The following is a 22,541-nucleotide window of genomic DNA, read 5'->3' on the forward strand; positions in this document are numbered from 1 at the left end:
CAGGGGCGGCCTTATCACTCTTTATAAGTACAGTAAAGAAGGCTGTAGAAAGGTGGGGGTTGGTCTATTCTCCCACGTGCCTGGCAACAGGACGAGGGGGAATGGGCTAGAGTTGCACCAGGGGAGGTTTAGGTTGGATATTAGGAAGAACTTCTTTACTGAGAGGGTTGTGAGGCATTGGAATGGGCTGCCCAGGGAAGTGGTGGAGTCACCATCCCTGGAGGTCTTTAAAAGACACTTAGATGTAGAGCTTAGTGATATGTTTTAGTGGATAACTTGATAGTATTAGGTCAGAGGTTGAACTATGTGATCTTGGAGGTCTCTTCCAACCTAGACAATTCTGTGATTCTGTGTGAGACATGACAATTTTTCCCACTGTTTTCACTGTTCTGCTGTTTTAATAGACATGTTCTTCAGCACAGTCTTACAACAGAAAAGTTCAAGTGCGTATTTTCATATTTTATGCATTTTGAAATAAAGTTGAACATGAGAAAAGGGACTTTTTTTCAAAGCCTTTCACTTTCCTAGTTCTCAGTAGCATTTAAAGGGCATCTTCCTTTTGCTGCTGCCTCAGTCCCATTTTCAAAGCCTTCTCCTGAGGAGGCAGGAGGTCTTTTCTGCAGCATGAAGGATTTCCTGCCTGGGGCTGCTGCCTTCCTCCTCTGCAGCAGCTGCATCAGGAGCCTGAGCTGGGCCAACCTCAGCACCTCCTTGCAGCCCAGATGCTTCAAACTGTTGCTGCTGCCTTGCTGAGAAGGGGGAGGAGGTGAGACCCACATCCGGAGGCTGTGCAGCCAGCAGGACCTGCCCCATGTCACCTACAGGTCTCAGAGCTCCTCTTTTTTTTCTGATGGGACAAGCTGTGGAGTGTCTTCTGCCCTGCTGTTGTTTGTGGGGCACTGGGAGCACAGGAGAGCAGGAAGCATCTATCTGCATCTGCTCAATTTGGAGCCCTAAGTCAAGGCAGCTTGAGGATGATGCCAAATTGTAGGCATCTGTCCCAACAGCTGCTTGTCCCAAGAAAAGCACCCAACTGCCAAGGGCTGGGCCATTCTGCACAGACTTTATTTATGGTCACACCTTTGCTTAAAAGGTGCCTACCACAATTTTAATATTGGTCCCACTCACGTCTGATACTTAGCTTTGCATCCCGATCATTATCTTTCTTTTTGATGAGATGACACAGGTTAAAGGGAAGTCACAATGACGGTAGCACATTAAATAGTCAGGTGTTCTCCCATTCTGGCTTCAGTGTGTAATCTTAAAACAGACACAAAAGTAATAGATCTTCATGTTCAAACTTAAACCTAATATATATATATATATATTCTTTTGATTCATTGGTGGTGTTTGTAAAATGCAGAATACAAAGGAGTGAAGTGGATAAAAGCTCTGTTCCTGGAGGAAATGTGCATATACACAATGTTACTCTCTTTACAGGCTTCCGTGCAAGAGGCTGATCTTAACCACCCACTGTGTCTTCCTGTATATTCATGGTATGTCTGTAATGTTTTCCAAATTAGAGGAACTCAACCTCTCTCTTAGAGGAGTGGCAGGGAAGGCGCATGGTGATAAACATGGTGAGAGTATGCTAACCAAATTACATCTCATCTAGAAGGTGGCTGTGAGTTTGGGTGTGTGCTCTGCACCCACTTCACCTCAAGGCATGTCACCCTTACTCCTGGAGATACTTTCGTCCTAGAAAGAGGCAGCCAAGTGGTAGAAAGATTTTCCTGAAAAGGAGTATTACATTCTGTTAATAAAAAGGGAAAATGGCAGGGAAAGTTATACATTACTCTCATGTGCATGTCTCAACTGTCTTTCCATCCATTATGTCTCTCTGCATTTCAGGGACAGACTCTCAGAAGTACAAATATATATACATATATATATATATACACACACATATATATGGCTGCATGCATGTATTGCTTTATCAGCATCCCACCTCTGACAGGTTAATGGTCTCTGTTAGAAAGGCAGAGTCTTTGTCTAATGCCTCCACCTATGCACAGCACAGCAAAAATCTGAATAGATGAGGACACTGCTGCTAGATCTAGGAAACTTTTTCAGGAGGAAAAAGGCAGATTACTCAACATATTTCAACTTTGAGCTGTAAGACTGCCTCTTTAGCACTGGGAAGATCACAGAATGTTTGGGGTTGAAAGGAGCCTTAAAGAACAGTTAGGTAGAAAAGAACACTGAGGATAGGTAGACATCTCACAGATAAGGATGATCCACCATCCAGTAAGACCTAAAATGGCATCACAGAGTATGAAAACAGTCCATATCTGGCTTTCTCTAGCATTATGCTGAAACCCACTTCCCAAAGCAACATGAAAACCACAAAAACTACATCACTGTCACATTAATTTCAGTGTATGAAGCTCTCATTCACATTTCCTAACAACAGAGAAGTATTTCAGAAGAATTGCATCCATGCAGGTATCCACTCAGAATGGTATTACAGCATATAATGGAGCAAGGTGCACTGCAGCTTGCTCTAGGATTGCGTGATTTCCTAGTCACACTTTGGTAATGGGCCACTGCACCTAAACCTCCTACACTAAGGCAACAAGAAGACTTATTAACTGAATCACCGGGAGGACTTCTCAACTTCAGGTCATGCATGAAGTATGGGAGCTTTTGTCTTGCAGCTCTACAAGACACTACCAACAAAAGATGACTGCGAGGACCCCATGTGCACAGAGGACTGCCTGTCCAGTTTGTGCCTGTGGAACACACTGTAGTTGTTGCAGGTCAAGAGAAAACGTGCGTATTTGCCAAAAGCCTCGCAGAGATACTTCTTGAACTTCTCACCCACAAAGGCGTAGATGATGGGGTTGAGGCAGCAGTGGACGAAGGAGAGCGCCTCAGCCAGCTCCAGGGCTAGGTCAAGCCTTTGGCTTGCCTGGCAGTTGTCGATGATGTGCATGCTCCTCATGGAGTCCAGGAAGAGCACGACATTGACGGGGGTCCAGAAAAGGAAGAACACCGTGACGACAATGAAAACCAGCTTCATTGCTTTGTACTTGTTGCGAGTGTGACACCGTTGCAGGTTTTTCAAGATGTTGTGATAGCAGAAAATGAGGATGCCCACCGGGATCAGCCACCCCAGGACATTGACTTCAAAATTACTGAAAATCTTCCAGCTGTTGTCGCTACCAGGATAGTGAGGCAGGCACACAGTCCTGTTGCTGTCATCCATTTCCTGGAAGAAAATGAGGTCTGGCGCTGATGCTAAAATGGCGACTGCCCAAAGGGCCAGGCTTGCGATGACCCCATGGGCGGACGTGCGCACCCGCAGAGCATACACAGACCGCACAATGGCCAAGTACCTGTCAATGCTCATGATGGTTATGAAGAAGGAGCTGCTGTAGAAACCAATGAAGTAAGCTGAGCTGACAATTTTACACAGGGCATTACCAAAAGTCCATTGGCTCACCAGGGAGTACTGAACCAAGAAGGGGAGAGAGAAGACAAAGAGGAGGTCAGAGATGGCAAGGTTCAGCAGATAGATGTCTGTCATGGCCCTGACTTTCTTGAAGGCCATTAGGACCCAAATGACCAAAGCATTTCCCACAAGGCCGGTCACAAACAACACAGTGTACAGCACTGGAAAAAAAATCTGTGCAAATGCTGGAATAGTTTCAAGTTCACAGTCAATGTTCAGTTCAGAGTAGAGGAAGATGTCATCATAGGATGCAGAGGAGTTAACTGTTGATTGATAATCCACCTGTTCAAGGACATTGAAGCTCATGAGGCCATAATCCCAAATTATGCTCTTAGTAAATATACTTGGCAGAGTTCATCTCACACCACATGCACAAGGAAAAATCAGGTGTGCCTTGGCCAGGTCAGAGAATGCAAAAGAGGAAGGAACGTATGTGGCCAGTCCTGCCCTGCAGGGGTGAGGCTCTTGCACCAGAGGGGCAAGGGCAGAAATGCTGTGGTAAGCCAGGGCGGGGGGGGGTACCAGCATCCCCCCACAGCTCCTTGGGGGTGCCCAGCCCTATGCCTGCCCCATGCCACTGAGCAGGTGGTGTGAGACACCCAGGAAGCATCACCAAACCAGCAACCAAATGGGCACAGCCAGGGTGCTGAGAGCCCCCAGTAGAGGTTTTGGGGCTCAATTCTGTATTTTGTTAAGGCCTTTGCATGGCTAATGGGGATGGATGGGTGCCGATGGCTTCAAAGCCCCCACAGCCACAACTACCATGGCCAGCACAGTGCAGCAAGAGCGGTGAGGGCACATCCCCAGCACAGGGACCCCCCTGGACACTCCTAGGGCCAGCCCTGCCCCAGGGGACAGTCAGCCCTGACACATGCAGCCTGCTCAGTGGGAGATGCTTTCACACACGCTGCTTTCTGGGAACTGTGACCACACCCTCACTGTCCCCACCAGCATGGTCTCTCCCAGTAGCAAAGCCCCACACATCCCAGTCACAAACCTGGGCCCCTCAGGTGTGCCCCAGGGCTCAGCTTGCAGGGCAGCAGCCAGGGAGCAACTCACCAGCAAGTCCTCCAGGTCTCCACCGGACAGCAGGCTCCCCAGGCTGTCATCCATAATCCAACACTGCGTGAAAGAATGCCAGGAAATTTTGTTTTATGTAAAAGAAATCTGAGAGGTGAATATATCTTCATACATATATACTGGCAGTACTTTGCTTTCAACACCAAGCCACTGGCAAGGTCTATACCCTAACAGCCAGCAGTCTCAAACTGCCTCTTCCTCTGTGTGACAAATGTTACATTAAGGTGTGTAAAACCACAAGCCAATGAGTTCTATGTCTTTAGTTTACACATACCGAAACGGAAATATTTAACTTATCTCCTGGATGATCACTCTGCCATTTCACAGGAATAGGAACGTCAATGGTGAGAGATCTGCAATTTGTTCCACGCATAGGTGAGGTGCCCCATCTCACCAGCAGCTCCTATGCCACAGCCCCACATCATCATGAGAGGAGAAGCAGCACTGCTGTTCCTGCACACCAAGAACTTTTGGTGAAGATGTCTATTGGAGATTGCCTGGCACTGCTGTTAGTCAACGATGGTGAAGGACACCATGTTTGCCTGGATGGTTTTCCTTGGAAGGGCCCTCTGCCCACCCTGCACCCACCAGAGAAATAGTCAAGTGAAATGATCATATCACACTTCCTTCTCAAAACACCCATTCTGCAGGATGCTCTCAGAGACCAGCAATTCAGTAAAGCCCTGAACAAGATTGGATTTCCACCAACTCTGCAAGATATCTGCTGGGGACCCATCCTGACCCAACACGGCTTGTTGGGATGTGCCATGGAAGTCTGATGTGCTTTGCAGCTGATCTAATGGTTCAGATCATGGTTGTCAGTGCAATGTTGGTGTGAACAATTGTATCACCCACAAGAAACTAAAGTGATAAATCTCTGAGCACAAGCACCTAGAAAATCTGCAAATATTTCACTGCTGCCTGTTGATAGCCAGGGTGGGCAATGTCACATTAGATGGAAGTATTGCATGTGAGTCAAGCTGTAGGTATATGATAGCCTGCCTGACAGCCAAGGTCTCCTGGGTATTAACTCTTGTAATAGCTGAAGACAGAACATTTCTCATAGGAGTGACTGGTAGTGTTGAAGTGTTATCTATATTACTCATTTTCAGGTTTAACACATCCATCAGTGATGGTAATACAGAAGGTACCCAAGAATTGTGCAATGTATGAAAAGGGGTGACAACCAACTACATGAATTTGGCTGCTCAGGCAGCTCTGTACATCTCATCTCCTAAATGTAGATGGCAGACTGCCCAACCACAAGAAATAAGCAGCTCCTAGAAGAACTGAGACTTCAGTGGAACTGCGAAGTGCACAGGTAACTCAGTGCAGGAGAAAAGAGAAATTCACAGGCAAGAGCTGGGACTAAAGGTGACAACTCAGGTACTCACACTATATGTCTTGCTCAGGGGATGCATCTCATTGAGTCTGGGCAACACAGGAGCAGGTTTTCTGTGGTGTTTGAACTGAGGCAGGTGCTGGCTGTCCTGCAGGAACCTGTCCCAGTGTGGAAAACAAGCTGCTCAGAGACCCCAGGTCATGCAGACAGGGGGCCTTTGATGGTGAGTTCTCATCTCCTCCCTCAAGAGCCTGAAAAAGCTTTCTTAACTTGAAACCACAACTTTGGCAGCATCAGCAAAAAAAGTCTGTACATAATCCCCTGCTTGGGGCTCATGGGAAGAGTTTCGCAAATCTTTTGGAGTAGAGCTGCTGAAATGCTGCTGCTCGTGCCCACTCTGTGGTGCACAGGTGGAGTGAGGTGGTGGGGAATGAAGGGGAGCGAGGGGGTAATGGAAATCAGTGCTCAGAAAAGAGCTGCAGCAGAAATCTTGATCTCCAAATGCTTTATCACCAGCAGCATGTGCTGGTGAGCACAGGGATGGGTAGAAGGAAAGGACACAGCCACGGCTGAGCATCTACCAACAGGAATCTGTACGGGCTGTGGTTTGTTCAGCATCAGCCTGTGTGGCCTCCTCAAGTCTCTGTCCATGCTCACTGCAAGGCAGCCACATTTATCCTCCCCTTCCTCACAGCATCTACTTCCATGTCAGTGCTGTGCTTCTCTGATCATCTGTCAACATCCTCAGATGTGGGCACTGGGGTGTATCCTTCTCAGCTTCCCTGCTCACTGTGGGGTCACCTGAGTAACCCAGCCCCCATGCCTGTGTGCAGCACCCATTTGAGATTTTCCTCCTCTCTAATTTCAAGGAATCACAGAATCAGGATTTTTGAGTTTGGAAGGGTCCTCTGGAAGTCACCTGGTCCAACCCCACTCCTCAAACAAGGATACCTCATGTGGGTTGCCACAAACCACATTGAGGAGGCTTTTGAAGATCTCCAAGGAGGAGACTCTATAACCTCTCTCAGCAGCCTGTGCCAGTGCTCAGTTATTCACTAGCCCTCTTCTATAATGGTATTTTTCTCCGAATCCTGACCATAATACCAAATATTCAGCATTAGGGTGACAGGGGCAAGAGAGATGGGGCAGGGCTCTTTCTGGATCTCAGTAAGAAAGGTCAAGGCAACAAATGGCTTAATAAAAGAGCTGTTTTAATAAGGCAGAATAAAAAGAAGAATATAGGTAGCAAATAAATTGTATTTCCCTTTCAGTTTCGGGAACCCTGCATGTGTTCAGCATTAGATGGACACTAGATGTATTTTTCCACAACACACTGCACAGATCCCATCTGTCATCATTCAAGCTGTTACGTGACTTGCTTGCAAGAAAACATCTCTATTCATCATTTCTACCAGCAAACAGAAAGGATTTTCTCATAGAATCTTCTTGCTGCACTTTTTGACAAAGGCAAGGCCATATGGTTGGTGTAATCAGTGGTACCAAGTGGGAGCTGCCCACATGCTCCTCTGTTACTATGAGCTGGGGCCACACCGTGAGTCCACAAAGGGCCACTGCTGTCTGTGTCACTGGCTCCTTGGTGTGAAGCGGTCTCCTGGTCAGGAGTACTGCAGCCCTCATAGCATGGCGTGCACAGAGATCCAGACACATGTCATGGTCCATCTCCCTGGCCATGGCCAGACCAACTACATCTGTGTCACCCCAGGGTGACGCTCATCAAAAAGCCACACAGACCCACCACAGAGGAGAGATGTCCACTCCTCAGTCCCAGTCCCGAGGGCTCTGGCAGGAGGTGGTTTTGCAGGCATGCTGGTACTAGAGATGATCTTGCTGGGGGTCTCCTCTCCCACTTGCCTCAAAGCAGTACCTAGCTCTGCAGGGACACTCCTGTCCTGCAGCAGGATCAACAGCACTTCACCTTCCAGTTCCTGTCTAACATCGGAAATTCTGAAACCGGGGAAGTCTGGGGCCATGACAGCACCGTGATGCAGGGTCCTGGGGCAGGAAGGCCCATGGGTGCTGGCAGAGCCATCCTGTAGCTTAAGCCAGTGGGGCCTGGGTACCCCCAGCTGCAGACACTCCTGAGCAGGGAGCAGTCCAGACCTGGACAATGCAGGTAATTTCTGCTTCTGACCTTTGTAATGAGGAAGGATAAATGTCTCCCACCAGTGGCTGGAAAGCCACCAAACAGAGTGGTCTTGCATCTCTGCAGGGCAGTGACATGAAGGAACAAGGCTCCCTCTGCTGGGTTTTTCACAGAATCACAGAATTTTCTAGGTTGGAAGAGACCTCAAGATCATCGAGTCCAACCTCTGACCTAACGCTAACAGTCCCCACTAAACCATTTCCCTAAGCTCTACATCTAAACGTCTTTTGAAGACTTCCAGGGATGGTGACTCCACCACTTCCCTGGGCAGCCTGTTCCAGTGCCTCACAACCCTTTCAGTGAAGAAGTTTTCTTCACAGGCAAGGCACAGAAATCATCATTGCAGAGATATGTGTGACCAGTAGTGCTGGTTCACATCCTTGTTCATCATGAAATTTATTTAAGGGAGCAAAACTCTTCCAGCTCCACAGCAAGTCAGGGAATGGGAGATTGTGGTTACTGCCAGGGTTTCAGCCTGGAAAAGCTCTTTCTTGGGATGTGACCTATTTGGCCACTACAACTGCAGTCTCTTGTTTGCATCAGGAGGCAACACAGATATCCTTTGTGGCTACACCCATGGACAGGGAGTAAGAGAAGCCAGACACACTGCCCTCAGCTCCACACAAAAACATTTCAAATACATCATTCGGGTTTGTCAGCCTTATCAGAATTGTTAAGCTCAATCCTGTAAGTGATCAGTTAAACATATTATGTTGTTGTTGTATTGAATTGTGTTGATGTGTTGTATTGTTGTTGTATTGTTATGTATTGTATATTTATTGTGTCTTCAAAGTAAAAGCCAAGCCAGGTGCAAACAGCTGTGATGAAAGTATGAACTAATTCCTAAGAACAAGACATCCCTGTAAGTGCCCTGATGATACAAGCTCAGCACAACAGAAAGACACCAAAGGAAATCACCCAAAGGATCTTTTCAAAACAATGCATATCTCCAAGCCATCCTCCTTATATATCTGTTGATTAATTAGGCATGATACATGTGATCCCATAACAAGTTCAGGATGCCATAAGTTAGTAGCTGAACATAGCTTTCTTTCACTCCAATCTGGTACTCCTCCAAAAAGACCACAACAGGGCAACGTGGAAAAGAGGTTCTCTCTGAATTTATTTACTATGTAAATTTTGTCCAGCACTAGTATTCCTGCCCCTGACCACTTTTCCAGCCTGAAACTTTGCACTATATCACTTACAACCCCACGCTAAAGAAACATTTCTCATTCTCTCAACACTTCCATTGCTTTTCTGCTTCTTTTCCCCAGGCCACCCATCAACACTCCAGTACAGCAGGAAGGGCTGCACTTTGTAACCAGGCCTTTTGCAGCAGCATGCACGAGAGAAAAGGAGTCAGGATGTGTCAAGAGGAAGCCAGGAATTCATAGGATTGGGAAAGTGGAGCTGGAGAGGTCTGGCAGCTAAAGAGGAGCATGAAGGTTGAGCTTCGCACCACCTGTGAGCCACCTAGGGGCATCTCCTGAGCCTTTGAGGGTCTTTTGATGATTCAGGACAGCTGGGAGCCATTTGGAGCCTCCACAGGGCAGGCTATGGGGCTGCATGTTGGCATGGGACTCACAGGTTCATCCAAGAGACATTCAGAGCTGCACAGCTGGAACCACCCTGGGGCCCACCACCGTGATCAGCTGGCAATACACAGGGGGCTGCAGGCTGAAAGCCAACAGCCTTTGGCCATGTCTCCTCCTGCTTAGTGGAAAAGGATCAGCTGGCTCTGCAGCCACCTTCAGCTTCTCAACTTCTTGAAAGCCTTTGGCTCCCAAGAGCTGAGGCTCATGTTGGTGTCCCACTGCTTGGGTGTTCCAGTGGTGGGAGGATGATGGTGTCTTCAGGTGCTACCAGAACAGGACATCCAGCAGGAGGGAGCGGGGGGGGGAAGGGGGGGGGGGAAGAAATGAAAGCAACACTTCGTAATTGCTCAATTTTCCTGTGCCTGTGCCTTGCAAAGCCTGCCGGGCCAAATATTTTGCTGCAGGGGGGGGGAGGGGGTGTTAGATTAAAAATGGGGAGGAATTTCATCTCAGGAAGAGAAGTCAGGCATTGGATCGGGTTGCCCGGGGAGGTGGTGGCGTCACTATCCCTGGGGGAGTTCGAGGAAAGGCTGGATTTGGGTCGACGAAGCTGGTGAGGGGTCTGGAGAACAAGTCCTATGAGGAGCAGCTGAGGGAGCTGGGCTTGTTCAGCCTGGAGAAAAGGAGGCTCAGGGGCGACCTTATCGCTCTCTATAGGTACCTTAAAGGAGGCTGTAGCAAGGTGGGGGTTGGTCTGTTCTCCCACGTGCCCGGTGACAGGACGAAGGGGAATGGGCTAGAGTTGCACCAGGGGAGTTTTAGGTTGGATGTTAGGAAGAACTTCTTTACCAAAAGGGTTGTTAGGTCCAGGAAATGGGGCCCAAACCACATTCCAGCCACAGACTTAAACACAAGCCCCCTGCTTTTCATATTTTCGCACGAAGGCGGGGCCGCAAGGCGCGCACCCGCCCATGCAGGTCACGTGTCACGGCAAGCGCGCCCCCGGTACGCTAGAGTTTAGCGGCCGCGCAGCCGCACTTGGCGGGCCGCGCGCCCCCCGCCTTGGCTGGGATTGGCCCGCGGCGGGGGCGCGCCCGTCGCGTCACTCCTGCCTGTGGCGCTGACTGGTTGCGGAGCGGTTCGGGGATGCCGGGGCGAGAGGTGGAGGTAATGGCGCGCCTGCGGCCCAGCCGCGGTCGGCGCGGTGCGCTGGATTCGCGCGGCTCCCCGTGACGGGACGTTAACCGGCCGCCTCCCCTCCCCCTCCAGATGCATCCCGTGCTGAAGGCCTTCATCTGCGGCTCCATCAGCGGCACCTGCTCCACGCTCCTTTTCCAGCCCCTCGACCTGCTGAAGACCCGCCTGCAGACCCTGCAGCCCCCCGCGGGCGGGTAAGGGGCCAATCGGGGGGGGGGGGCCGTGCCCCAGCCCGGCCGGGGCTCGGTGCTCGGTGCTCGGGGGTGTCCTGCAGGGACTGAGCGTCCTTCTGGGACAGGATGGGGTCTGCAAAGAGTGACCGGGAGCCTGTAGGGCTGAGGGCAGAAGCAGCCCCTCGCTGCAGCGCCTGTCTTGTCTTCCTTTCAGGTCCGGCCGCGTTGGGATGGTGATGCTGCTCTTCAGGGTGGTTCGTACCGAGAGTCTTCTGGGGCTCTGGAAAGGTGTCTCACCAGTAAGTGGCTGTTTCAACCCTCATCGCAAAAACACACACATAAATAGACCTACCGGTTTTTAATAACTAAGGGCTGGATTCAGGTGGCCAGCTCTTGTATGATTTAAGTGAGATCATGTGATAGGTAGATAGTTAAATCCAATTTTAAGGTGTTAATGGTTAATGTTGTGAGTTCCGCTGGTTTGGTCCTAGCAGCCATTGTTGATTTGCAAGGCTGAGCAGCTGAATGCTTGAATAATTTTACAAACGTGGTGTGGCAACTGCAGAACCTAGTTTCGCTTTGGAATACCTTGTTGCTAGAAAATTGCAGATGAGGAGTGTGTTAAATCCTGGCGTCAGTTGAATCTCTTACCTCTCAGTGGCATTAATTACTTTTCTTTGTTTTCTTTTCTTAGCTTTAATGATCTTGCAATGATTTTTTTTTCATAAAGCTTCCTAACACATTTAATAGCTCCTGAAATGTTCTGTAGTACATTTTGTCTTATGAGTGCTTTTTCTGTCTTTCTTTGGTACTGTTTCTTTGAAGTCTTTTGCAAGATGCATTCCTGGGGTTGGGATTTACTTCAGCACTCTGTACACAATGAAGCAAAATCTTCTAGTGGACCGTTCACCCACAGCCCTGGAGTCTGTCTTTCTGGGTGCTACTGCACGTGCAATATCAGGGATTTGCATGTTGCCGGTAACTGTAGTGAAGACCCGGTATGAGGTTAGTTGACTTTCTAATTAATTCCTTGTTAATGATGTCACACCCGTTCCTCATGATGACAAAGAAGTTCTTGTATCTGGAGAAGGTTGCTGGTCCTCACATACAGCCAGAGATGTAGTCCCGATTTCATCCTGGTTCATGCATTGTGCCAAGTCATACCACTGGTGTTTAGGCAAGATGTGTAAGATGGAACAGAATTCACCCAGAGATTTTGAAGTTCTGTTTGCATGTAATGTCTTTGCAATTGTAGGGCCCTTTTTAAGTTACCTTCTTGAAAGACTGTTTTAAAGGCAGAGGCAGATGGAATGAAGTTTTTGCCTTGGGCTATCCTCTCTACTGCCATCTTAGGTATTACATGAAGCACATAGCATTGTTGGTTTGAACATGGTTACCTCAGGCTGAGAGCAGAGCTCCTTAGCCCGTTCCTGGCATGTGGGTGACAGAATTTTATCTGCCTCTGCAGAGTGGAAGGTTTGGCTATAGGAGTGTATACGCAGCTCTGAAGAATATTTACCAGACAGAAGGGGCTCGTGGCATGTTCAGTGGGCTCACTGCAACGCTGCTGCGGGATGCACCATTCTCTGGGATCTACCTGATGTTCTACACACAGACCAAAAAACTCACACCTCAGGGTAAGGCTGAACTTTGGAGGCTGTAACAGAAGATACTACTTTTCTTGCATCTTGCCCTATGATTCCCTGCTCTGCCTATTGCACTCAACCTCAGCAGCTAACTTAGTCTCTTGTAGGACTTCAGGTGAGATGTTTGCCTCTTACTTAAAGAGAACTGTAGACTTATAGCTCAGATCAGTATAGAAATGGAAATTGACCCTGAACTAATTGGTTATGAGGACTGATGCTTAATATAAGTAAGTGATGCTTAAGTTAGGTTAGTGAAGAACTGAGAGGATGTGTTCAGCAGTGTTTTATCCGGCTGGTTGTCTTGTATACTGATTAGTTTCCACTAAACTGGCATTTCTCTGGTGTTAGAACTGGCTGGGACAAGACTTACACATCTTTTCCTTACCTGAGCTCCAATTAAATTCAGTTCCTCAGAAGTGAGCTCTTTGTGCAGTCTTATCTTTAACTTGTCTTTAAGATAAGTAACTTTGTCTTCTATCTTTAAAGTCTTAACTTTAGCCTTCCCTTCCAAGGTCTTCTCTGCCCTGCATGGATTTTGTCTTCTCTTGGACTGCTATTGATACCCTCATTCAGTAGCTTTTCAGTTTGTCATGCAATGTAGCCTGTTTTGTGTCTGAGTGAGTTGCCTGTGCTCTGCTGCAGACCAGCTGGATCCAGTGCTCATGCCCTTGATGAATTTTGGCTGTGGGATCTTTGCAGGAATCTTGGCTTCACTGACAACACAGCCTGCTGATGTCATCAAAACACACATGCAGCTATCCCCTGAAAAGTACTGCAGGACAAGCCAGGCCATTGCCTTCATCTACAAGGTGAGATGAATCCCTTCTAGCTAGTGCAATTGCAGCCTTGCTTCTCACTTCCTTGCTTGAAGCACAGCCATGCTAAGAAAGTTTTTGCCTTTTAAAGTAGGTGAACAAATGTGACTGCTTATTGAATTCTTACAATCAGGCTAATTAGCGTGAGCGTTTTCAGAAGATGAGCTGGATCATGCTGCGGGAGACTGAGGCTGAATTTCTTGTCACTGGCTTATGGTCTGCTCAGGAAAGTAGCTGGAGAAGTAATGTTTTTGATGGCTTGAAAGCTGTCAGAGTCTTCAGTCCATTATTCCTTGGTTTTCCTTGTAATAAGTGAGGCCATTATTGCTATCAGATATTTTTTTGCTCTTCTTGGACAGATTACAAGGCTGTGAACTTGCTCCCTGATTATTCTTGCCATTCCCCAGTCCATTATCTTTTTTTTTTTCTTTTCACAAAATTACAAAAAATGGGAATTGGAGAGTAAGCTTAGAGCACAAAGGTTGGCGTATTGCAGCAAGTATCTCTCCACACAAACTTGCTTCATGTTTCCAACTAGTGAATGATTACGCTTAAGTTCTGTCTGTTATGCCTTGATTCTTACACTGGTAGTGATGGAAAGCACTTGGATTATTTCATTTTAGCTCTGTATGTAAGCTTGGTGGAGCTGTGCTTGCAGCTGCTGTCACCTCTGGCTTATCAGTGCAGGCACATCTGTAGTTACCACACTGAAACAAAGGGTTTCTTTAGTAAGTGGCATTAAATGGCAATTTTAGAGATAAGCCAGTGAAAAAATCAATTCTTTTCCCTTAAAAGAGAAATATTAAAAGACACTAAAAGAGAAATAAATATTCAGGTCTGTATCCAAGGAATGGCATAGAGATGTACTCAAAATCCACCTTCCCCTTCTTGCCCTCAGAAGGCAGCTTTACTCTGTTTCCAAATTGAACTCTAATCCTAAACGGGAATATGTTTTGATTTTTTTTGTATGTAGTTCATTTCCTTGTATCAGATTTTTTTTTTCTTATTCAGTACTTATAAACTTCAATTTTAAGTCTTAAATTATTTTTGTAAATATGAATGATCTGTAAACTATAACAAGTCACTTTCCTCAAGTGGCTTGAAATTGTTACTCCCTCACCTTCTCTTTTTCAGGCTTCAATGTGGCTTTCCCCATTGTTTGTCATCCTAACACACCCTTCCCCTTCCTTCTTCAGCAGCAGCCCTGCAAGTGCACAGCGTTATGGGTTCTTCCTAAAGGTTGAATTCAATTTAAGCCTGGATCTTTCAGAGGCTGATTTGGATCAGAGCTGAAATACATCCTGGGCTGTTCCATGTAATATGAGAAGTTAAAATGCTCGAGGCAGATAGTAACGGGTTGTTGTTTATCTCCTGTTGCAGGACTTTGGGCTGGTCGGCTTTTTCCGAGGTGGAGTGCCCCGTGCCCTCAGGCGTACTTTGATGGCAGCGATGGCATGGACTGTATATGAACAGATGATGGAAAAAATGGGCTTGAAATCTTGACTGACTTGCACTAAAACTGAACAGCTTCACTCCTTTTCCTGCTTGCTGTGATCAGCTGGCACTGGGCAGTTCCCAGTTGCACAGAGGAATAAGCCTTACTCAGCTGGGAGGAAGAAAGTCCTTTGGAGAGAGAGGATTAAGCCTTTTGGCAAGTAGGGGAAAGAAGAGTTGAATCTTTGCTTCATTTGATCAATTCATTCCAGAAGGACTGTACTTGCAGGCTTCCTTGGGAAATGGCAGGGTTTCTGCAGCCTGGTGTCTGTGCTTAGAGAAGCCTGTTTTAAAGCTAGCTCTGTGCTCACCACCTTAATGCAATGAGAAATTGCTGAACAAAAAGTGTTTGAGGAGATAACAGCAAGGGCAGTGCTGATTGCAGAATCTGCCAGCCTGTTCCTTGCTGGTCTGGCCAGTAAGGCCACTGTGATCCACCGTCTGCTGTAGATACTCCTTCCTCATTTGCGTTGTTCTCACAGGGGAACACTGCAGACCACATCAGGAGACTGGATGTGTCTCTTGAGGTTTATAATGCAGGAGTGGTTGGAAGAGAATGAAGTGCTGAAGGAAAGCTCTGTCATCATTTTTGTACTGTGCTTGATAACAGAGAAGGTAACTAAAGTCTCCTTGCTGTGTCATATGCCACTGTGTAACTGAGTATCTTAACACTTCATATATGCTTCTGCGGCTACAGCAGCATTTGCACTAGAATTAAGAAGCATAAGACACTTCAAAGCAAAAGTCGAGAGCATGCTAGTTGCTACCAACATTCTACTTGTTCCCTGAAAAACACTTTTCCTGATGATTGGTTACACCAGGAATACTTTTTTTTTTTTTTTTTTTATCCAGTTGTACTAGAGATGTATTTGCTTCCTATTATTTGTTTGATCCCTGATCTACATTCTACGTGAGCTGGTCCTTAGATGTAGCTTTTAGGATCACGGCTCCTAGTGCATAAATGAATAACGGAAGCAGATACATATACATACACTTCAGATTTCTCTTAGAAGCCATTACTGATTGCATGTGGAATATCTTTAGTTTGGGAGAGAAAAGGCTGTGTTTTTTTTTCTGCAAGCTTTCTCCAAAGTTTGAGGTGTCTGAGTGTTTGGTAGGGAACTTTAATTCTATTTATGTTCCACACAAACTCTGGGCGGGTTCTGAGATTATTGTTTTCTCTTAGCAGGTTCATCTATTCATGTTTCAGTATTCCTGAGTTTAAGCTTGGAGATCAAGTACACTTTTTTTCATCAACTGTGCCTTTTTCCTCATTTCTACTCCAGAGCTAATAGCATATGCTTTCCAATCTTAGGTACAGCCTGCTCCCCTCTTCACTTGTACTTCTATGGGCTGGCTGAATTTGCAGCTTTGCTGGTGTTGTCACAAAGCTAGGCGTGGAAGTATGTATCCTGTTCTGTAGTGTACCTTGCAGAAAACATAGCATTGTTTTTTATTAAATATCTAGTGGTGTTAAAATTCACTTTAAAAACAGAGTAGGTGTCTCTAAATATGAAGATGTGGCACACTTTAGTTGTATGAACTGGTTTGATGTATCATACTTAATACTTAAAATGCAACTTGCATAAGCAGTGCCTGCTCTGGCAGTCTCCTGACCACAAGAACAGAGGGGATGTGAGTTGTAAAAGATGTTCTTCAATAGATTCCAGCCGCAAGTAGCTTTGATGACTGACGTGAAAGTGAAGTCACCGGAAAGTTTAAGGACATGCTAGATGCTTGGAAGGGGCTGCCTGTTTTTAGTCTGAGCCCATCTGTGAGTGGGCTGGCACTACACTATGCATGAGTCTCCAAGAATGCTGGTGAAGGGTCCTGAGTGCATGTGTGCATGTTAAGAATAGAGCACTTCATCAAATCATTCCTGTCAGTCAGATTGTGAAGCTGGCAGATTGTCAGGTGAGTGGCTGGATCATTTGCCAAATCCTGAATAAAAGCAGTTCCCCTTTTTGTAGTCCCTCTTACCCATAGTGACTTGAACTCAAGTGCACGTGAAACAGTGGTGACTGCACATGTTGCTGTTTGTTACCCTGAGTACTGCTGACAGAGCTGAAGAACCAAGTCTAGATTACTGACCTGGCAGAGTCCTTTATTCTGCTATGCATGGGGTCAAAGCCTGAATTTATTTGGGGTTTCCCAGTCTGGTGTGTGAGGTAGATCTGTTGTTCACCTTGTGTTGTGGCAGTCAAGGGCTGCACGTGGGGTTGCCTGCAAGATGCTTCACAAGTATTTTAGCTGCTGATTAAGCAATTGCAAAGTAATATGCAGCTTGTGCAGATAGAAGCTTAATGAGGCATGTGAGCAAAGAGTGCCAGGTGATAAATCTTGTATTAAGTGATGTCCTCATCAGAAATCTGAAATGCAGGGCTGCTTTGGTGGCTTTTGTGCCCTATATTCCTGCCTGGTAAAGTAACGAAGGAGGAACTAGAGAATCTATTCAGACCTGCTGGGGTCTTAAAATCTACTGCCCTAAAGCAGTATTAGCTTTTTTTCTTTTGGAAAGCTCTTCTATTCCCTTAACTTCATAGAGAATGAGGAGGCTCTTAGTTACAGTGGAGTGAAAAGGTGTATGTCTTTGACTTGTGAACTAGTTGGGGCTCCTTGGACCTCTACAAATAGAGAATCTAAACTGCACTGCACTTCATCAACCCTTAGTGCTGCAAATCCAAAGACTTCTCTACACACAAGCTGGGAATAGTGAGTTTTGTGGTGCAGGTTTGTTTGTTTTTGTTTCTTTTGTCACTTCCCTTACATATAGGGGAAGGGGAAGCTTGAAGTTCTTTCTACTTCATGACCTGAAAGCTGTATCGGACGGATATAAGACTTTCTCAGCTCATTTTATCATCTTTCACCCTTTTTCTTTTTCAAAAAAAAAAAAACACACATTGTTTCTAAACTGATTAGTTGAAGTTACTTTTCAATAGTTGCGGTGAGTGTTTAGCTATGCTGCTCATGAGGTTGTATGCTTCTAACAAACAAAAAATGGTCACTGTACAACCTAAACACAAAAACCAAAGACAGTCCCAGAGGCAGGTAATGAATCACCTACCTCCATCACCCCAACAATTCAGCACTAACAATCCCATTAGATAATCATTTACAAAATCTAAGCTAAGATGGCTTTGGAGAAGGTGGTGTGATAAAGTGTGAGCCTTTTTCTATTATGGCAAGATCACAGTCAGATCCCTCTCTGGGTGACCTCAGTTGCTGGCAATGCACTCTTAGTGAGTGTGTGTTGGCTCTGTTTGCCCCTGCAACTGTGGTATAAGAATGCAACTGGCTAACACATTGAGGCAGTCAGTATTTAACTCTCTTGTAAAGACACAAGAGAAATAGCCTGGGTATTTATTTGTTTCATGTTATTTCTGTTCTGCCTCTGGTGGTCATATTTTTTTTCTCTTGTACTGTTTAAAACAGAACTGGAGGTTTTGAACATTGTATAGGTTTGAGTGTTTTGAGTGTATGTCTACAAAAAATATTTGTGATAAAGTATATATTTCTATTAAAAGCTGGGTTGCCAGAATTATCAATGTCATCCCCTCTATTTCTTCCAAAAAAAAACCACTAACAACAGCAAAACAAAAACGTAAAAAGCAAAGAGATGGGATGGGAAACTACTTTTTCTTTATTAGGCTTTTTCTCCAAGAGAACAGAATTGTTGGGTGAGTTCAGAGTAATATGAGGCCATGTGTATTCTCTTTCTATAGGGCACAATAAACAGACTGTGCTAATGCAAGCTGAATTTGCATTACTTAAATGAAAAAGAATACACAGCAGTGGGGACTCTTGTCTTCCTCACAGCTTTCTCTGCCTGCCTGTTGTGTGTTAAGGCTGATACAAAGTGAATCTCACTAACAGAAGTTGAAATATCAGCCTTTAGGACAGTGGCGTTTTGAGCACTCTGAGTAAAAACTAACTTTTTAATCTCATGCAAACCAGCTCTTCGCTAATTAGGCAGCCTGATCTCAACAGAGGACCAAAAATTGTGCTTGTGACTTCATTTTTGCTGTGAGGCATAGTGCAAGGGCATACTTGATTGCTGATCTCTTACCAAAGCATGGCCCTGGGATGCAGTAGTGGATAGGCTGCACCACCTCTTGCATGCAGGGCTCCCCAGAGCTCCTGCTGCCTTGGAGACCCACATCCAGTGTAGAGGCATTTCTGTTTACTCTGCTGCCAGCTGCTGCAGCTGTGAGGAGAGATAAGGGACAAGCTCCCTAACCCTGTGGAGGGTGGGAAAGATAGAAGAGGAACCATTAGAGGCACTATTCTTGTAATAGAACATTAACCTGTGGTGTCTGCTTAAGAAACCAGCAAAATAAAAGGTTAACAAGGAGACCTCTGCAACTTTTGTAGAACTGGAAATAAGAATTTGCTGAAGTCTGTTTTCCCCAAACCACGAAAGAAATAACAAATCTTTGAAATACAAGTGAAGATGGAATTTACAAAGATGATACTGATCTGGGTTTAGTAGATGCCAGTTGTAACTTCAGTAAAGATCATTCAACTGTAAAACCATTTTTCTCTTCTGAAACTGCAAACTTCAAGGTAAAGCAACTGCATCTTTAAAAAAATAACACTACCTCCACTATTGAGTACTAACCTCAGAGCTTCCTGGAGCTTTCAGCATGTGAAGAAAATGTAGCTGCTTCCAGAGGCAGTTTCCATACAAGTAGTAGCACTATGTGCGTGACAAACAGCCTTACAAAAGATGAACATTTTTTGAATAAAGGCAAATGTGGGACCATATCTGGCAAAGGTGAACAAAAGAAAGCCTTGCTGTCACTGTGGAGCTGTTCTTTCCTTGGGATTGGGTCTGCTGGAGATGGAACAGATTGCACATGGCTCTGCCTCCAACTTAAGGGATCACCAGCAAGTACATACATCATCTTATCCAAAGTTTTAAAAGAAAATACCACATACCTCAAAAGAAAAGCCACATACTAAGGAGTAACTTTTAAGTGTGCTGAAAATACATTCCATGGTGTTTGGAAAATCAGACTGCTGTCTCCAGTATTAGATACTGTGGTTATCAACCACATGTATTTCTGAGAAATGTTTATAGTGTGCATGCTTATAAAATTGCAAATTAACCAACAGGCTATGCTGTTCTCTGGCTGAGGGCCACCATGCTGCAGCAAAGCTAGCAGACAGGTTCATGTAGCAAATTCTCACCCACTGTGGTGTCGTGTCCCATTTGCTTGACTAAACTTGTACCTGGAGCGATCTGTAGTTCATCTGGGCTGTACACTGGACAGGCTGCTAAACCAGCATGTATTAATGTCTGCTAAGCCTGATACTGTATGGTTTTGTGCACCTTTGCTGGAGGAGGATAAGAAAAACCAAGAAGTAGTAATAAGGTGTGGTCACAGAAACCTGAAGTGAGAGTAATGAAGATAATATACTGCTTCAAATAAGAACAACTTTTAGAAAATCACTTCCAGAGCCACCCTGACCTTGGTGGCCCTCCACCAGCTGCTTCTGCTCCCTGCTGCAACAGCCCAAAGGAAGCAAGGGCCCTCCCTTCCTTCTCCCTGAGGGCTTAGTACAGAAAACATGCTCCGAGGACAGGGGGAATAACATGAGATGGAAAAGGCCTCACACAATATCTTAAAGATACTATATCCTTTATTGACGAGGGGGAGACTGTAAGCTGGCCAACCTGCAGCATTTCCCTCTTCCTCACCCTGCCTCAGCTGCAGGATGTTGATGGGGCAGGGCTGAAGCACTGTGAAGCCACATCCTTATGGCACACTGTTGCTGCCTTTTTGCCAGGGGGATCCCAGGCACAGTGTCTCTATCCTCTTCACTGAGGTTAATCGGTTCCACCTATTGATTTGATGATGACTGGGACAGTGTGGGACAGGGAAGATGGGCTCACACTACACCTGTAACTCAGGAACTCTGTTACAGGTTCCAGGGAAGCCTTGCACAAGCCAGGTACGTGTAAATTAATACCTTCACTTCCCATTTCCTCACCCTGCCTCAGCTGCCTTCTGGCAGGGGACTGGTAGGGGACTGGAGCCCTTTCAAGGCACAGGGCCAAGGCCAAGGCACCAGAGAAGCCCTAGTCCTCTTGGTAGGGCTCCCACTTCTCTTTGTTGGGGGAATCCCAAATGCAACATTGACGCATACAGCTTCACAGGAGGTGGCTGCGTATCTGTGTTCTCAGTTTTGTCTTCTGGAGGATCAAACTCCACAGGCTCCACACCATTCCCTGTATGACACCCACAGGCATGTCCCATGGCAAAGATACTGCCCAAAGGTCTTTCTTACTGAGCCTCTCTCATGTTCTGCCCAGATGCACCAGTCGATCCACTCTTCACAGGACCTCTTTGGGCAGCAGATGTCTGCACAGCAGCTCAGTGGCTTTCCCACCACTGGGGGCGTGTTACAGGCCCCTTGCTCACAGACCTCTCCTGGCAAGGGCTGCTGCTTTCTTTCACAGCCTGGGCTGGCCGTTGGGGAGATGGTCTTTCTGGGGCTTTGTAGCCACCCCAGGAACCTCCTTGAAGTTCTTGCACTACTCAAAGGTAGTAACTCTGTGATGCTTCCCTACACCTGCCTACTCCAAGACTCCTTGCTGCTGCAGGATGACCGTAAGCTGAAAGCCACTTTCTGTGGGTTCACTCCCACATGCCATTTTGCTTGCTAGACAGAAAGGCTGCTCCTTGTGCCCAGGGATCACTCTCAGTGGTTCTTCGTGCATCCTGGACTCCTTAACAGGGGTCCTACAAAGGGCTTTCTCCAAGATGTCAGGGCCTTGCTGTTACTGACTGGATGGTCCAAAACAGTCCCAGATGCAGAACCATAGAGTGATTCTGTGAATTGCACTGGACCCACACGGATCATCGAGTCCAAATCCTGGCTCAGCACAGGATTACCTAAGAATCAAACCATATGTCTGAGAACATTGTCCAAGCAGTTCTTGAACTCTGGCAGGCTTGGTGCCATGACCACTTGCTTTCCTGGGGAGCCTGTTCCAGTGCTTGAACACCCTCTTAGTGAAGAGCCTTCTCCTAACATCTCATCTGAATTTCCCCTGACACAGCTTTGTGCCATTCCATCAGGTCCTATCTCTTTCACTCTAGACCCTTCAACAACTTCGTTTCCCTCCTTTGGACAATAGTAGTTTTATATCCTTCTTATATTGTGGCACCCCGAACTACGCGCAGTACTCAAGATGAGGCTGCACCAGTGCAGAGCAGAGTGGGACAATCCCTTCCCTCAACCAGCTAGCAGTGCTGTGCCTGATGCATTCCAGGGTACTGTTGGCCATTTGGCTTGCAGAGCACACTGTTAACTCATATTAATTTTGCTGTTGACCAGAGCCCACAGATTCCTCTCTGCAGGGCTGCTCTCTAGCCTCTCATCCTCCAGTCTGTGCATATATCCAGGATCATCCCGTTCCAGGTGCAGAATTTGGCACTTGCTCTTGTTAAATCTCATACAACTGGCAAGTGTCCAGTATTATAACCTATCAAGACTTCTCTGCCCTCAGAGGAGTCAACAGCTTCTCCTAATTTAGCATCACCTGCAAACATGCTTAGTATGTCCCATATTCCATCTTCCCAGATGTGCCATTTCAGCCTTGCCTGATAAACCAATCTATCAAGAGAGAGA

General features: G+C 46.4%; 2 protein-coding genes across 3 annotated transcripts; one reads left to right on the forward strand and one right to left on the reverse strand.

Moving 5' to 3' along the window:
- Positions 1–1,042: 1,042 nt before the first annotated feature.
- On the reverse strand, positions 1,043–21,374 carry LOC311432950 (C-C chemokine receptor type 8-like). The gene is made up of 3 exons (XM_084511593.1): positions 19,522–21,374; positions 4,514–4,576; positions 1,043–3,736 (listed from the first exon to the last, which is right to left on the reverse strand). Exons 1-3 carry the CDS (start codon positions 19,546–19,548, stop codon positions 2,660–2,662), a joined length of 1,167 nt encoding a protein of 388 aa, XP_084367719.1. The 5' UTR covers positions 19,549–21,374; the 3' UTR covers positions 1,043–2,659.
- On the forward strand, positions 10,586–15,546 carry SLC25A38 (solute carrier family 25 member 38). 2 transcript variants are annotated; one of them, XM_084511600.1, is made up of 7 exons: positions 10,586–10,745; positions 10,848–10,969; positions 11,163–11,247; positions 11,774–11,953; positions 12,417–12,585; positions 13,237–13,403; positions 14,790–15,546. In XM_084511600.1, the coding sequence occupies exons 1-7, from the start codon at positions 10,725–10,727 to the stop codon at positions 14,910–14,912; spliced, it is 867 nt and encodes a 288-aa protein (XP_084367726.1). In that variant the 5' UTR covers positions 10,586–10,724; the 3' UTR covers positions 14,913–15,546. The 2 variants fall into 2 exon arrangements, with proteins under 2 accessions (XP_084367726.1, XP_084367727.1); XM_084511601.1 differs by having other exon boundaries at positions 13,294–13,403.
- Positions 21,375–22,541: the final 1,167 nt, after the last annotated feature.

The sequence above is a fragment of the Aythya ferina genome (assembly GCF_964211825.1).
Source record: "Aythya ferina genome assembly, chromosome: 2".
NCBI classification, from domain to species: domain Eukaryota; kingdom Metazoa; phylum Chordata; class Aves; order Anseriformes; family Anatidae; genus Aythya; species Aythya ferina.